Below are 18,717 nucleotides of genomic sequence, written 5' to 3' on the forward strand. Positions count from 1 at the left end.
GTGTGTGTATGTATGTATGGATACAAATTTCCAGTCACGTTTTTCGGGCGCACGGATCAACCGATTGAATGGTTTCAAAAACATTCGATTCCTATTGATAGGGAGAAGAGCTGATTAGTTTTTGGCAAAGGGAGGTCCATCCGTTACGGAGATACGGAGCAAAGAGTGCCAGAAAATAGAAATCGAGTTTTTGAGAGAAAGGAGCCATCCGATTTGAATGATCTAAAAAACATTCAATTAGTAATGATTGGGAGAAGTGTTTTATTAGTTTTTGGCAAAGGTAGGTCCAGCCATTTCGAAGATACGGAGTCTAATTGTGCAAAAAATGACAGTTTTTGAGAGAACTAAGCGTCCGATTTAAATGATTCAAAGAACTTTCTGCTTGTCTTAACACAAATTTGTTGTTGGAAAAAAAATCAACTTTTTTTTCAATTTTTTTTTGTATATCGAAAATAATTCAGATTTTATTTTTAATTCTGACTATATTCTAATATACTTTAAACAAATAATTTCAACTTTGCAATTTAGTTTATATAATTCTTATGAATATTAGACAATGTTACAATATTTATAATAATCTATTTGAAAACATTCAGTATTCCTCGAACATTTCGTTACCGTACGGGAAGTTCCAGCAATTTGCCTTAAGGCACGATGCCATACACCCCACTAGTTGTTCATTTTATTAATAATAATAATTACACTTTTATGCATTTTCAATATGCATACAAATCTCAAATTGACAAAAAACTTGGTAATCGAAATCAATTTTGCAATTTTTTTGAAGAGAAAATATAGAATTCTTTGAATAATGTTTATTTTATATGAAAATAATGCAGTGAACCTGATATATGAAATAAGAACAAATTTTTGTGTATAATATTTTTCACAAATAATAATACCTCACATTCTTTTATTATTTCCATACTTGAGATTAATTATACATCAGGTAGTAATTAGCATACTATTACTTTTATAAAATTATAAAATCATAATGTGTAAAAGTTATAATATAATACTAAATATTTTTTAGCTTATTTATGAACAAAAATTATCGTATACAGAATATAGAATACAAAATCGCAATTATTTTAACACATATATACCGGAAAGTCCTAAAACTGGCTGTGAGACGAGAAAAAAAAACACACATTCTTTCGCCCCAAATTCATGTATTAGTAAAAAATCTCAAGCAAATCTGCACATATTAACAGATTTAGTATCAGTTTAGGGAATTCGGATATGGCAAATCCTGTGAGGAGTTGTATCGGAGTAATAACTCCTAAGTGAGTTACCATCTCTAATAAAAATAATGATGACAATTAGTGGCGTCGGAACCAAATTTTTGATGGGTGGGCTCGTTTTTTTTTTTTCATAGCCCATATTAGCCCATATAATTTTTTGAAATTGATGGGTGGGCTGAGCCCCCCCCATCAAATTCATGGGTGGGCTCAAGCCCACACAGCCCACACGGTTCCGACGCCACTGATGACAATTATTATCATTTTTACCTTCGATTCTTAAATTTTTCTTAATCAAATTCTTAGGTTTGACCTCCTTGACACCAGCCATAAAGATGCACTTGATGATATCAATTGATTCTTGAAGTTCTCCCATTTTGCGAATAAAAAATAGCTAAATAAATAAAAAAAATTATAAAACGAGTGATGAAATAAAATTTTGATGCTCGAAAAACAAATTCGTGGTAATAAAAAATAATTATTTACTGCACATTTTTTTAATAAATTAAGTTGTATTTTTTTGTTGCTATAATTTTACATTTTTTGGACAAATTTTGTGAAGTATGATTTGTTATCTAGTAGTCTAAAATGAATTTTTTTTTTGATTAGTAGTTGGTTGTAATAAGAAGTTTTATGGTTCGTACGTACCCTGCGACAGCTTGATGTCAAGCAGTAGTGATTAATTAGGTAGAAATATGTATTCCAAGCAAAAATGTCCTTACCAGTAATTGCTGCAAATTGTAACTAGTAGTAAGTGGCATTTTGCTTTAAGGAAAGTTGCATGAACTTCCCGATGCGTATAAACAATCAACTTAATCAATACTAATTGTTTAGTTACAATTCTTGACCTATTGAGATAAATTTTTGAGTGTGATTTCGAAATGCAGTTTTTTTACTAAAATATAATCTATACGATTTCCAATTTATATTATTAGTATTTTAGAGCAGTAGCCACTGATGATCTTTTTATTCAACCGCTTACCATAGGCCTATAATATTTTAGTATGGTATTTCAAACTACGATATCTATCGTCATATTTATACAAAGAAATAGAAAGTTTTGTCAATTATTTACAAAGAAATGACCATACCTTTTAATTAAAATGATGAAAAAGGGACTCTACTGACAAACAAAACTTAATTTTGATTCAGAAGGCACATAAAGGACTCTACTGACGAGCAAATTTAATTTTGATTCAAAGAATGAATAATCAAACTTGATTTTGATGATAAATTCAAAAAATAGACTCTACTGACTAGCAACTTAATTTCAATCTAAAATAAATTTTTAATAAAGTCGATCCAGAAATTTTGATTCAGAAGATAAAAAAGGACTCTACTACTGACGCGCAAATTTAATTGTAAACTGAACAAAAATACTCTGACAAAAAAAATTAATTTTGATGTAAGATTAAAAAAGGACTCTACTGACGAGCACACTTAATTTTTATCTAGAATATAAAAAGGAACTCTACTGTCAAGCAAACTTAATGTTGACTTGAAAATTAGAAAAGACTCTACTAACAATAAACTTAAATTGCAAACTAAATGATAAAAAAAAGACTCTACTGACAAGAAACTTAATTTTGATTTAGAAAATTAAAAAGGGACTCTACTGACGAGGCAATTTAATTTTGATCTAGAAATTTAAAAAAAGGACTTTATGATTGAGCAAACTTGATTTTAATGTGAAATATAAAAAGGACTCTACTGACTAGCAAAGTTAATTTTTATCTAAAAAATTTTAAACGATGTCGATCTATAAACTTGAACAAAGGATAAAAAGGACTCTACTGACGAGCAAAATTAAAAGGAAACGGACTCTACTGATAAGCATGATTAATTTTTATCTAAAATATAAAAAGGGACTCTACTGACGAGCAAATTGAAATTGCGAACTAAAGCAAAATACTCTACTAACAAAAATCTATTTTGATATAAGATTGAAAAAGGACTCTACTGACTGCAAATTTAATTTTGACCTAGAAAATTAAAAAAGGACTCTACTGACGAGCAAACTTAATTTTGATGTAAAAAAATTAAAAAAAACTACTAACTAGCAAGGTTAATTTCAATCTAAAAAGAATTTTAAAATAATGTCAAAAGATTTTTTGTTTGATTCAAAAAATAAAAGGGGACTCTACTGACAGCAAATTTAAATCGTAAAATAAACAAAATACTCTAATGACACAAAAATTTTAATATTGATATAAGGTTAAAAAAAGGACTCTACTGACAAGCAAACTTAATTTTGATGTAAGATTCAAAAGCAAACTTAATCTTGATTGACAAATTAAAAAAAGGACTGTACTAAAGTGCAAACTTAATTTAATTTAAAAGATATAGACTCAAATTATTTATAAAAAAATTATTATAAAACTTAATTTTAATGTAGAGGATTAAAAAACAAATTCTATTGACGAGCAAATTGAATTTTGATTTAAAGGATTTAAAAGACCTCTACTGACGAGCAAAACCTTATTTTGATGTAAAAAATTAAAATTTGTCTTGAAAAATTAAAAAAGGACTTTACTGACAAGCAAAACAATTTTGATTCTAGAAGATAAAAAGGGACTCTACTGAGAATATATTTTTTTGAATGCAAAAAAAGTTTATTTTTTTCTTAATATATATATCTTTTACAACAAATTTGTGATTGTGTTGAAAATATTTTATACGCGTATATTTTAATCTCATTTCATTTAGTCAAATTAATCAGGTTTCTTCTTTTCTATATTATATATTTAAATAATCTTATCCTAGAATTGAACCTAAGGGTAAATTTACGTGCTACCGTTGGTGGCGACCTCTTTGATATGCTGAAATAATTAAAAATGATGTAATGTCAAAGCTGCCCTGTTTTTCATTCCATATTACACTGTTTATCTATAGAGCAACTCTTTATTAGAATTTTATACGTTTTCTATATCTTATTAAAATAATAACTTTAATTATTTTAAATAAATAACTTTACATTATTCTGTAAACAAATCAAATCAGAAAAATCCCATTTATTATAATATACATATATTATAAAAATCATTTATACATATTTAAATCTTATTGCAAACATGCCTTAGTAGAATTACAACTAAAATATTTTATAGTTGACAATTTATTTGTAATTTATTTTATTAAAATTATTTTAATAAATCCTTTTTATATTATTATTTGGTAAGTTTGTACTCTTTCTCGCACACACACGTTGTGAAATTAATTAAAATCAATAAACACTTTATAATAATATTTTTTTGTTTATTTTTTTTTTTTTGGCAAAATATTGTTAAATGATTGGCAAAATATAAGAGCTTTGAAGCCATTGGGGGTAGTTTTATGAAGAAAACAGATTGACTAGTAAATGATATATATATATATATATATATATATATATTTTAATTGTATTGCGGATATATTTTCTTTATGAACAAATTTTTCTAATATTCCATTATATTGAATGGACAATCAAGTAGTCAAAAAATGTTATACTTATAAATTATATTGTTTAGTAGATTTCAATATTGTCTGAATTTTTCTATATATAAATTTGCAAAAAATAAATATATAAATGGGTAATTGTGTCATGAATCGATAACTACATGCATAAATTTCTATACACATTTTTGCACTTCCATAATATTATTTATATCTGTACATTAAACTAGTAATTTGTAGTATTTTGTCCTTAATTAAATAATAACTATTACTTTTTATCAACTGTTCCTATTTTAATAGATTTATTTAAAAAAAAAGCATTTAAATCTATTTAATCACTAATAAATGAATATTTATTACTTGTCTATTTAACATAATTTTAATTGTTATTTTTTTGAATAATTTTGTTAATTTTTTGAATGATTCGTTGATTTAAATAAAAATGTAAAAAAGAATACTAGGCAATACTATGTTGCTATGAGATCTTAAATTTATTGAAATAATTGTGCTCGACTTTAATAATTTTTTATATTTCGTTTTATATCCTTGATACTTAATTAAAATTAAAGGTAAATATTATTTTCTATATTAACGAACATATTTACATAAATTGTGCATGAATCTGGGTATATTAGGGTGGTCCTTAATATGACAATTTTTTTAATTTCTTTGCTCCCAAGGGCTCAAATGGTTCCAAATTGATACGGTTCCATATTAAGGACCACCCTATATATATATATATTATATATATATATTATTATTTATTTAATTCAACGATCTACTACTGTTACTCTTACTATGTGAAGACTTCTCAGCAAGTAAGCCCCTCGAATGAATATGGTTTATAAGCAGCTTTTTTAACAAAACTCGATTTTGTGTTCCCGTGGTTCCATTTAAGTTCAAGGAATTGTTAGATTCGTAATTTTGTGTGTGGAATTTTTTGTCGGGCCTGAGATGTCTAGGAATCTGATTGTATTCGAGTTTGACCAGAGATGTGTTTGTTACTTCTTCGCAATCGATTTGCATCAGTTGGATTATTTCGCCAAAGAATCTGGAAATGGAAAGAAATAATTGATAATAGATAGAAACTGACGAGCGAACTGAAATAAAATACATTTTATAGTAAAACTACCCGACTAAAATGCAACAAGATATTTCACAAACTAGTGGTGCATGGCATCGTGCCTTAAGGCAAATTACTGAAACTTCCCGTACCATAATTAAACTTTCGTGAAATGAAAACAATCAATAATTGTTTTCAATAATTTCAAATAGATTATTTAATTATAAATACATACTGTAAATTTTTAAATGCAACAAACAACTTATGCGTCTTAAATTACAAGAAGTTTGTTAATTTTTTTTTAATTTGAATTTTTTGATGATTTAAATTTTTTTTTTAAATCTCGAAAATTTTTAGCATTTTTGAAAAAAAATCTTAAAAATCCTCCTAGTTTCATGAGAATTTAGAAATTTTTGAAAATATTCGATTGTTTTTTTGAAAATTTCGAAATATTCTCAAATTCTTGTAAGAAATCGATATTTTTGTAATTTTGATATTTTTTGAAATCTTTCAAATTCGAAATTACGAATTATTTTGTAAAAGCATTTTTTGCACACCATCTACACAAACAAAAGGTTTTTCAAATCGGTTGATCCGTGTTCCCGAAATCGTTGACGAAAATTTGTATCCGCACACACACACACACACCAATTTTTTCTAAGGTATGCCAAAATGTTCAGAAACCTCTGAAACGTAAAAACATATACAAATTTTCATTTTCGATTTTTTTGCGATTACTATAACTTGCCCAACGGAAAGTTAATAAAAAGGACTCTAACGACGAGCAAATTGAAATTAAAAACAGTAAATAGAAAAAGGACTCTACTGACGATCAAACTAAATAAAAAGTCAATTTTATACAAAAGGCACTCTATTGACGATTAAATTGAAATAAAAAACAGTGAATTGAAAAAGGACTCTACTGACAAGCAAACTGAAATTTTAAACAATTTTGCAATTTTGTAAAAAATGACTGTACTGATGAGCAAATTAAATTAAAAGACTAACTATTTTATAGAAATACTGACGAACAAACTGAAATACAAAACAGTAAGTCAAAAAATGACTACTAGAACAATCAAATGCAGTGAATAAAAAAAGACTCTACTAACGATCTAACATAGTGAATAAAAAAGGACTCTACGAACAAGAAAACAAATACAAAACAGTTAATAAAAAAAGGACTCTACTCAGAAACTAAAATAGATGACATTTCATAGTAAAATGACTTCACTGACGAGCAAACAAATAAAAGACAATAAATTGTAAAGAGACTCTACTAACGAGCAAACTAACATTCAATCAGTAAATAGAAAAATGACTCTACTGATGAGCAAACTAAAATTAAAAAATTGTCAATGGAAAAAGGACTCTACTGACGAGCAAACTAACATTCAAGGTGTAAATAGAAAAAAGACTCAACTGATGAGCAAACTAAAATTAAAAAACTGTCAATGGCAAAAGGACTCTACTGACGAGCAAACTGAAATTCTGAACAATTTTGTATAAAAATGACTCTACTGACGATCAGCTGAAATTCACTGAAGTGACGAGTAAACTGAAATAAGACTATAAATAGTAAAAGGACTCTACGACGAGCAAAAATTGAAATAGAAGATATAATATAGAAAAAGTACTCTACTGACGAGAAAACAAATAATACAAAAAAGTGAGTGAAAAAGGGACTCTACTGACGAGCAAATAGAAATATAAAATATTTCATAGAAAAGGACTCTACTGACGAGCAAACTGAAATAAATAGAAAAAGAACTCCACTGACGAGTGAACAAATAAAGCACTAAATGAAAAAAAGGTATTCTACTGATGAGTAAACTAAAATGAAATACAGTAAATAAAAAAGGGACTCAACTGACGAGCAATTTGAAATAAAAAAGGACTCAAGGACTCGACAAAAAAATAAATACCAAACAGTGAATAAAGAAGGACTCGACTAACGAGCAAAATAACATACAAAACAATAAATAGAGAATTGACTATTAACAAGCAAACCAAAATAAAAAACAGTAAAAAAAGAACTCCACTGACGACCAAACTATAATAAACAATGGTAAAATGAAAAAGTTGGTAAGTAAAATTTAGCCAGTAAATCGGTATTAATACATAATTAATATAATATTAATATACAATTAAAATCGAACTAACTACAAAATGATTTACTATCATAAAACAGCCAAAATATTTATATGGTAAAAAAATCATTGTAACAATTGGCGAAAATTTTCATGTTTCCATTTCGTCATTAATATTTTTGGAGAAAACTCTTACTCGCTCAAAATTCGTAATTCGAATTAAAACAAATTAGCCACTTTTTTGGCGGCTCATACCTCAAAACACTCGTAAGTAATAAAATATTTATTGTATATATAATTCTATCTACTTACTATTTTTCCCAAGCACCGGCATCAGCAGACTCATTTTAGGCCTCGACGTATTGTTATGAGCCAATGCAGGCAGTAGCAAATGATCCAAATGGAACGAAACCACATAGAAAGTATCATCCCTCCTTTTGATAGCCTCATAAAACTCGAAATCCTGTCCATAATTATTAGGATCGAACACGTCAAGTTCGCTATAAGTCTCAGGAATTTTATCCATTATCACTTTACGTCTTCTCATAACTTTACTCTTAGTTTTATCTTTGATCGCGTGCCTTCTGACTAATCTAGGATTGTCTATGTCTCGGTTGGGTTTGTTGGTTATTAGTTCTAAGGATATATTTGGTTTTGGTTCAGAGTTTTCTATGTTGGATTTGTTAAAGGATGATGTTAGTGGTTGTTGTTTGATGCCGATCCATTTTCGTAGTTCAGATTCTAGGCGCATGCTTTCGGAGATGTTTATGTACATTGGGCATATAGGGTGAATGCCTGTTTGGGTTTTGAAGTCTTGGAATTTTGAAGGCATACCTGGGAAAAGGAAATAAAATAAGTTTCAGTACTTCTCAGAAACAACTTTACACATTGTTGCCAAATTTTATATGCGTATTCAGTAGGTCTGAGAATCGTCTACTATCTATTTATCGTCTACTACTATCGTACCCCAAAGTGATAAGGGATTTGGTTTGTCTATCACCCTTAAATTTTTTGTTTTAATTTCGGGGCGTTTTTTTTGTTTTTGTTTTCTTATATGGCGTTAAAAAAACACATACACCCTTTTTATTTTTATCCCTTATTAATTTTTATTAGGGTTTTCTGAGTTCTTAGTAATTAAATCATTTTTTATCATTGAATATTTTTGACATAATTTTTATTCACATTTTTAAGTTTGAAAAAAAACTTAAATGTTACTTCAAAAAACAATTTAATTTTATCAAGGGTTGTCCATCCCTAAAGTTTTTTTGAGACCAATTTTCTTGAATTTAATATTCTATTTCTATAGTACTCTATTCTCTATTTCTATTCTATTTAATATTCTATTCTCTATAATATTTTTAATTTTTGGACTGAATTTTTTTGTTTTATTTTTTTATAATGTGGCAATAAAAAATACAAACAAACCTTGATTTTTACTTTTTTTTTATCACCAACCCCTATTTTTTTATAGGCATTTTAGAAATTCAATCAAAATTTATTATTGAATATTTTTGACCTAATTTTAGTTCAGATTTTTGAGCTTAAGGAAAAAACTTAAATCTTACTTTAAAAAACAATTTATTTTTATCAAGGGTTGACAACCCCTAACGTTTTTTTGGGGTCAATTTTCTTTAATTTAATATTCTATTCTTTATTTCTCTATTCTATTTAATATTCTATTCTCGATAATATTTTTAATTTTTGTTTTTATTTTTTTATAATGTGGCAATAAAAAATACATACAACCCTTGATTTTTATTTTTTTATCATCAACCCCTATTTTTATAGCCATTTTACTAATTCAATCATTTTTATCATTAAAATTTTTTGACATAATTTTAATTCACATTTTTGAGCTTGAAGAAAAACTTAAATGCCACTTCAAAATACAATGTATTTTTATTAAGGGTTGACGTTAATAACGTAACCTTTTTTTTTAACTTTGGGGCCAATTTTCTTTAATTTAAAATTCTATAAATTAAAATTGAAAAATACATAGAACTCTTTTTGCTTACAAGAACTATTTATTTTTATCAAGGGTTGTCCACCCCTATTTTATTAAATTTTAGAATCAATTTTCTCTTAATTTTATTTTGACCTATTATCCTGTGAAGATCTTGACATAATTTCAGTTAAGATTTTTTTTAGTATATGAAAATGTTACTACTTTGAACAACAATTTATTATTATTAAGGATTTTTTTTATTTTGAAGTCTTTTTTATTTTAATTTTTCAATGCGGAATTGACAAAATACTTACAATTCTTTTTACTTCAGAATACTATTTAATTTTATCAAGGATTGTCCACCCCTAACATTTTTTTTATTTAGGTACCGCTTTTTTATCGTAATTTTCTACAATTAAAATTGAACTAGTAGTGTATAGCATAGTGCCCTAAGGCAAAATATTGGAACTTTCCGTTAAACTTTAAATACTGTTTATTTTCATCAAGGGTTGTCCATTCCTAAATTTTTAAATTTCGGAATCAATTTTTTTTAATAGCCGGAATTTAAAAATGTACACAAATCTAAATTTCCACCTGAATTTTTGTTACAAAGAAAACAATTGATTTTTATCAAGGGTTGTCCACCTCTCCCTTTGAACAAATATTTCCCTATGCGCACAAACAGTACATAGTTGATAAATGGTTTGCATAAAGAGCAAGTTTTATGCAAAAAATAGAGATTAAATATTAAAATCTGAAGATACAACGGTTTTTGATAGGGAACTATAGGTACCATACAAATCTATGACAAAGCTATAAAATTTTCCACTATCTCAATTTTTTTCCAATCTCAGTCAAATCACTGGTCATACCACATAACAATATAATTTAAAAATGAATTATCGGATTACGATTCGTAATTCAAAAATTAATGAATTAATGCAAAAGCGCGGTAATAATATATCAAAAACGTGAAACTTCAAATGTGCCAATTCAATTTGGAAAGGATCACTTTCAGATTGGATTGGATCTTGCAAAGACTATTAAGGGACATTTATATGTGGCGCGCTTTGCAGTGGGTAAACTATTCATATATTTTTTGTTAGCTGCTCCTTTCACTCATGAACCACATTTGCAATCAGTTAGTTATTTTCGTACTAAACATTTTATACTAGAAATATTTTTTTATGGCAAGATGACGTTTGCCGGGTCAGCTAGTATATATATATATATATATATAATTAATACTTACTTGTTAAGTTGATTTTAATCTCTGCACTATCATAATCCAAATTTTGATCGTCGACCCAGAGCAAATGCCGGCCGACTGGAACATCTTTAGGAATTTCTGAATTTTCAAACGCTGAAATGTCCGTTTTCATAAACATATTGTTGAAACTGAAAAATAAAAATATACATTATAATAACAACTAGTTCATTCATAAAATAGAGTCAGTAATGTTAATAATTTTACCCAAATGATCCTATATTGAATGAAACCATAACGAGCATTGCTAATAAAAACGCCGTGTTTTTACGAGCGTTTGCTGAAATATTTATTAAATTATGATGCTGATTTGGTTTGTCTTCGTCAATACATTGAGCTGATAAACGGGCTCGAAGTTGTGCATTTTCCTGCAAGAGAAGAAAAATACAGTTGAATGTGAAATAATAAAAATTATCAGATATTAAACTATTTACACTTGCATTTAATTAACTTCCCGTAGGGTAAGTTATAGTAATCGCAAAAAAATCGAGAATGAAATTTTTTATATATCTTTACGTTTCAGAGGTTTCTGAACATTTTGGCATACCTTATACGAAATGGATGTATGTGTGTGTGTGCGCGCGCGTATAAAAATTTTCGTCGGCGATTTCGGGAACACGGATCAACCGATTTGAATAATTCAAAATAACATTCGATTCGTATTGATGAGGAGACGTGCTGGTTAGTTTTTGGCAAAGGCAGGTCTAGCCGTTTCGAAGATACGGAGAAAAAGTGCCAAAAACGGTAACTCAGTTTTTGATAGAACAAAATGTCCGATTTGAATGATTCAAAAAACATTTTATTTGTATTGACGAAATGAAAAAGTGATGATGTTTGGAAAGGCAGGTCCAGCGGTTACGGAGTTTCAATAAAAAAAAGTTAAAAAATGCCATTTGGCAGTCAAAAATGTTCATTAGACATATGCACATCAAATTATCAGATATTTTATAGAGATTTTAATAATGTGTACACATTTTGTGTCAATTTTTTTCGGTTCCGTACCAAGAATTTTAATTTTACAGTATGTTTCAAATAAATGTCCTCGACAGTATGGAATAACCTATTCGAGTGATTATAAAAACATTCGGTTCGTACTCGATCGCGAGGCGTTTTTGCAAAAGGCACGTCTAGCGTTTTGGAGGAATGGAGCGCAAAGGGTGTAAAAATGGTCATGCAGTTTGTGAGAGAACGGATCAATCGATTAGATTAATTCAAAAAACATTTTGCTTGTGTAGACGGTGCAGAAAATGCTTTTACAAAAAATTTCCTAATTTTAAAAATTTTCAAAAAAAAAATCAAATTTTAGAAATTTTCAGCATTTTCAAAACAAACTGATTTTTAAAAAATTTAAAACAACATCAAAATTTAAAAGAAAATGAATTTTTTACAAATATTTGAAATTATTTCGAAATTGTCACAAAAAATCAAATATCAAAAATTTCCAGATCTAAAAAGAATCGTTCCTTTCCAAAAATTCTAAAAAATTTCGAACTTTTGAAGAAATTTCAAAATTGTCAAAAAATCAAATTTAAAAAAATAATGGAATTGAAATTGAACATTGTCTGCACAATTTCAAAAAAATTTTGAACATTTAAAAAATTTCAAAATATCAAAATTATCTTAAATTATCAAAAAAGTGAATTGAAAATAAAAATTATTAAACGATGTGCAAAAAATGTTTTCACATAAAATTTCCTAACCTTTTTTAAATTTTTTTAAAATTAAAAAAAAAAACAATAAAAAGTTTCAAAAAAATTTAAAATTTCAAGAGATTCAAATTTTCAAAAAAAAAAAACAGAATTATTAGAATTTACAAAAAACATAGAAATTTAAAAAAAAATTATTTCTTACAAAAATTTGAGACTATTTTGTATTTTCAAAAAAAAAAATCAGATATTTTCAAAAATTCCCAAATTCCAAAAAATTTCAGTATGTATTTATAATAAATAATCTATTTGAAATTATTCAAAACAATTATTGATTATATTCATTCCTCAAATATTTCATTACGCTATGGGAAGTTCCAGCAATTTGCCTTAAGCCACGTTGCCATGCGCCCCACTAGTTTTTATTCAGTTAATCTTACCTGTTTTAATAGATTATTTTCTTGTGTGAGTTCAGCAACTTTATTTTCTAACAATGTCAAATATTCTTTTTTCTTTTTCCTGGACAGACACGCTGATGCTCTGTTTTTTATCATACGCTGATGCTTTTTAAAAGCTCTTGATTCTAAATCTTTGTCAACATTCAATAAACTACTGCCTGGCCTGGATTCGAAATTTGGAATTTGTTTTGCTTTTTGGGGTGGATTTATCTATCAAAAAAAAGCAATAGCAAATAAAATTATGAATTGATAGGAAATTTTATATTTTAATTATTACCGTGGATACATTATTTATATTGACAAGATCCTGCTTGATTTCACTAATATCATTCTTTAATTTTCCCAATTTAGCTAAATTTGCAAACTGTTGCGGTGATAAAACAATAGAATTTTTACGCTTTGTAATAACAGCCCCGTTTATCGGTTTAGGCTGAATCAGCGGCCTTTTGAGTGCCCCAGGAGCGCTCTTGGTGATAATCTGCATATTATCCTGTGGAATCTGTATATACTGAACCGGATTCTGTGCGATAACAACCGGTTGCATCAAAGACTCATGTTGAAAATTGATTTTGGGTGAAATAACACACCCCTCTTGTGGCGATATTGGTGGAGTGTCCAAATGATTGTTGATGGTAACCTCGTTTTTGAGATTTTCCAAATTGATTTCATTGCTGGAGTTAGATAAAGATGATGGACTGGGCGTGCTTCGCAAAGGTGAGACCGGCTCATGTTTGTATTCCTGTTTAATGTTGTCTTGGGATTCATTCAGTTCGTAAGATATAATGTCGTCTAAGCTCCATGGTGGGTTTTCAGTGATTGAATCGCTTGATAAAGGACTTTCTAGTAAAGCCGTGAAGGGGTCTTGGTCTAGTAGCATAGGGATGTCTAAGTCTTGCGAGAGAGCTGATAGAAGATCTTGGTGATCTCCTATATTATCTAGATAAAGAATACATATTATTGAAAATTGTATAAAAATTAACACAATACCAAAAATGTAAAACATAACATTTTGCATTTTGTATATTATATTACATGATTATTTATATTTATATGTAACTCCATTACATGTAGTAGCAAAACACCTACATAATCTTTGACAATACGTTCAAAAAACCATCACAATATAACTTAAACACATCAACAAACATTATATTCACTAAATCAATTCCATTCACCCCTTTCTACAAAGTATTTCAAGAGATATAAACAATTTTAATTCAATTACCATAAAAGAACGAATCATTCTGCTGCATATCCTCCGACATGTCTGTTGTTAAATCAATGGAATTATCACCGTTTATTAACATTTTTATACAAATGCACTAAAATATTGAAGAAACGGCTAACTTATCTATCTAATTCATGTTTTATTTTTAATACTAATCGGTATATTTTGACACGTCGAAAAAACACAACATTCAAGGTTAATTTAAGACGCCATTGACAATTGACAGTTCATTGCGCAGAGCCGAGGCGGGAAAATTTGAAATTTAAATTGATAAAGGAATTTCTAATTTTATTTAGATTAGTTCTATTTTATATTGAAATATTTGGGTTAAAAGTTTGATTATTACTTTTTATAGCTTGTACCAATAAACATTTAAATATAAATATATTATATAATATTTTTTCTATTTAAATTTATTTATTTAAGACGCCATTGACAATTGACAGTTGCGCAGAGTCGAGGCGGGAATTTTGAAATTGGTAAATTTTTTTTTAAGAAAATTCCTTTACCAATTTAAAAAATGATTGAGAAATTATTATAGCCAGTAGGTTTTTGAATACTACTGGTGTATGACAATTTATAAGGAATATTGGAAAATGCTAATATCTAATTTTATTTAGATTAGTTCTATTTTATATTAAAATGTTTGATATTTTGGTTAAAAGTTTGATTATTATTTTTATAGCTTGTACTAATAGAAATATAAATTTAAATCTAAATATATATATATATATATATATATATATATATACTATATACATATATATTCAATTGATAAGTCCTGGATTTTTTCAATATATATATATATATATATATATATATATATATATATATATACATATTATAATATATATACATATAATATATATACATAATAATATATATATATGTAACATATATATATATATATATATATATTATATATATACTTGAGGTATTTATCAACCCAATCGTCGAATTAAAACAAGGTTAATTTAGAAAAATTCTTTATTGAACGTTTCTACACTTAATGTGTGTCATCATTCAGTATTCTAAACTAACATATTACATAAATAACAACATTTGATATTAAATGTAAAAAAGGAGAAAATTATATACATACCAAACCAGGAAAAACTCAAAAACATAAAATATGTAAAAAACACTAAAATTGTGCAAAAGATATATATATATATATATATATATATATACATATTAAAATTTTTACCATATATAAATATATATAAGTACATATATTTGTTCATAACTTATTCTTAGAATGATTACATTGGTGTCGACATTACTATTTTTATTCTTTTTTGCATAATATTATTAAATAATCGAATTTATAATTAAATTCGTTTTTAATTATTTGTTTTTATTCAAAACTTTTAAACTTTAAAATGAGTCAATCACAAATTTGAATTTACCGCCATCATGTTCAAAGTGAAGTTGTAACGGATGAGGTATAATGGATGCCTATAAGATTTTAATGTGAACTGTCAAAATCTTGGTAATGTTTTTTTTTAAAATGATTAGTTTTGTGTATTAAAAGCGTTTATTTTGTAATTTAAATGCGATGGATAGTGAAATAATAACATGCTCATATAGAACAATAATGCCTATAAGTGTTTCTAATTGATTTATGAGAAAGTGATTGCACTATGTTGTCTCAGCGAATCATAATTGGATTTAAATAAAAATTCTCCACTTATATCGAGTATGTGAGTAACAAAATGCTTGTGAAATTACGCAACACTAATATTCGTTTATATAAACCTTGATAAAAGTACATTGTTTTAACTTTTGCTTATTTTAAATACTTGTGTTTTGTAAACAAACCCTTAGTTTTTACAATAAATGAGACACTACGATGGGAATGTCGACGTAGCCTAGTATGTATTAACATACTTTTAAAATGAAGTCTTCTGAAGATGTATAACCTATAGCACAACATAAATCTTTCTACCATGGCTACATACAACAACAAGCACTGGCTTTTATCCCACATCCGTAATTCATTCATATCAACAGACGATACAGGCCTGTGTGAGATGGTTATGCTAGGCGAAGACTTCCCAAGACAACTGCACTCTAAGTACAAAGAAGAACTTAAGAACCCTGAAAAAAACGCTGATTATTTTTGTTATCCTGGTTTCGAAGAAAGCGAGGATGAAGAAGCTGATATTCTTGCACAATCATACGATTTACAATTCGATATGGATTTTGGACATAGATTAAGATCCAATACGGCACAGAGGCTTGAGAAAATGGATATAGCCAAAAAGAAAGCGGCTAAAATTAAAACTATCAAATGGGAAGAAGGGGATTCTAATGCTAAATTTACAGAAGAGGAACGGTCAAACTTTTTTCAGAAGAAAAAAGTCGAAAGTAGGAAACAGACTAAATTTAATTCCAAGTTTTCGGAACAATTAAAATCATGTGCTGATTTACCGATGAATCAGTTTATACATTTTGGAGGTGTCGATGGGACTGCGCAGTTTGGAGTTACTACGAAAAGTTTTTATATTTTTTTAACAATGCTGCCGGGAGATTTACGGGATTATCCAATGCTGGTTACGGTTATAGCTACGGCTTCTATCGGGGAACTCATCGGACTGATTTGTTATAAATGCAGTTTGGCTAATCCGACAGTTTGTTTAAAACCCGTGCAATACTACGCTTTGTATATAACGGAGGATGATGGAGAAGTGAGTATACATAAACTATCATAGTTATATATATATATATATATATATATATATATTTATATATGTATATATCTATCTATCTATCTATATATATATAAATCTCATGTCACGATGTTGGTTCGCGATGGACGCCCGAACTACTGAACCGATTTTAAATTTTATTGGCTCATCGCGTGCATATATATCCAACTTAGGTTATAGGAAATTTTGAAAAGTAAATTTGAAATAGAAATATATAATTTTTATAATATTCTAAAAGTTTTGACAGAAAAAAAAACAAAACACTAAAATGACAAATGTCAAAATTTAAGGAAATTTTGATATATAATTTTAGAAAAAAAAATTTGACATTTCAAAAAATAAAATTCAAAAACATGTACATATATAGATATATCCAACATTTATATTCAAATTAGATGAAATGCTATATTCAAAATCACAATTTATAGTTTTAAATCTAATTAAAAATTGATGTTTATAAATTTAAATAAATGTTGACATGAAAAACAAATGTCATTTATCAATATTTATGAACATAATTATATAAATAGATTTACAATTTATATTTATTTGATTAGCTTACCAAATGATTTCGAGTACCAAAACTTCATCAAAACCTTATAGATCAGAGATCACAATACAAAAGTGACATATGTATTGAATTTAAAATTAATCATAAACAAAAATTTGACATTTCACAAAAAAATTCAGTAGGAAACAAATAAATTAATTATTCCAAGTTATGTTATAGGCAATATTGTCGAACAAATTATAGATACAAAACATTATTGTAAACTAATACTATCATTTTCGACCAAAAGGAAATATTTTGACATTTATAAATTTAGTGCATATTGCATATATGAAATTGACATTAACTATTTAAATTAAATGCAAAAGTAAAAAATCTGATATTTATATAAAAAATTGTACATTTAGATATACTGCGTTGTTTTATTTAGTATATATTGTATATTATTTATTTAGTGTATATTGTATATTAGATGATACTGCGTTGATTTATTTAGACTAATCCATGATACGAGTGAATTAATTTTGGAAGTATGAAATGTCAAATATTTTTGAAAATTATAACAAGTTTTTTTGTTATTTGTCAGAAAAAATATATTTTATTACAAATTCATATCCATATCAAGCACCAAAATAATAAATAATACCTATTAAATGACATATTATTTATAGACAATATTTAATGAATATTTTAATTATATTTTTTGATATTTGCTAATTCAAAATAAATTAATTGAAAACAATGTCATAAATCGGATATTTATGGAAAAATATCAAATAAATATATTTATGTTTCACTTGATTTCAAATAAAGAAAAAACTAATTGCTATGCCAAAATAGATAGTATATTCATTTAAAATTATAGTCTAAATATTATAATTTTGATAAATAATCATCCATTGATAAAAAATTAATAAAAAATTGATAAAATTGATAAAAAATTAATTAAAGTGCCAAAAATCAAACATTTTGTAGATTTGGACTCGGATTTCTCAGAACTTTATCCATGTTAGTTTCAGGGATAGTATTAATATCAATTTATAGTCGAAAATTTATATGATAAGTGATTAAAACATTATAGATCACAATAAAAAAGCGACATATTGAATTTAACATTAATCATAA

The 18,717-nt window shown here is 27.0% G+C and overlaps 2 protein-coding genes across 2 annotated transcripts; one reads left to right on the forward strand and one right to left on the reverse strand.

The window, feature by feature from the left end:
- Positions 1-8,094: 8,094 nt before the first annotated feature.
- LOC113363193 (cyclic AMP-dependent transcription factor ATF-6 alpha-like) lies at positions 8,095-14,547 on the reverse strand. The gene is made up of 6 exons (XM_026605678.1): positions 14,368-14,547; positions 13,420-14,078; positions 13,125-13,352; positions 11,246-11,406; positions 11,024-11,169; positions 8,095-8,660 (listed from the first exon to the last, which is right to left on the reverse strand). Exons 1-6 carry the CDS (start codon positions 14,447-14,449, stop codon positions 8,131-8,133), a joined length of 1,806 nt encoding a protein of 601 aa, XP_026461463.1. The 5' UTR covers positions 14,450-14,547; the 3' UTR covers positions 8,095-8,130.
- Positions 14,548-15,960: 1,413 nt separating this feature from the next.
- On the forward strand, positions 15,961-17,084 carry LOC113370242 (stress-activated map kinase-interacting protein 1). Its single transcript, XM_026610916.1, has one exon. The coding sequence runs from the start codon at positions 16,320-16,322 to the stop codon at positions 17,082-17,084; it is 765 nt and encodes a 254-aa protein (XP_026466701.1). The 5' UTR covers positions 15,961-16,319.
- The last annotated feature ends 1,633 nt before the right edge of the window (positions 17,085-18,717 follow it).

This window comes from Ctenocephalides felis, unplaced genomic scaffold (assembly GCF_003426905.1).
Source record: "Ctenocephalides felis isolate EL2017-DRISC unplaced genomic scaffold, ASM342690v1 CF-g0.4_SCAFFOLD_00845, whole genome shotgun sequence".
NCBI classification, from domain to species: Eukaryota; Metazoa; Arthropoda; class Insecta; order Siphonaptera; family Pulicidae; genus Ctenocephalides; species Ctenocephalides felis.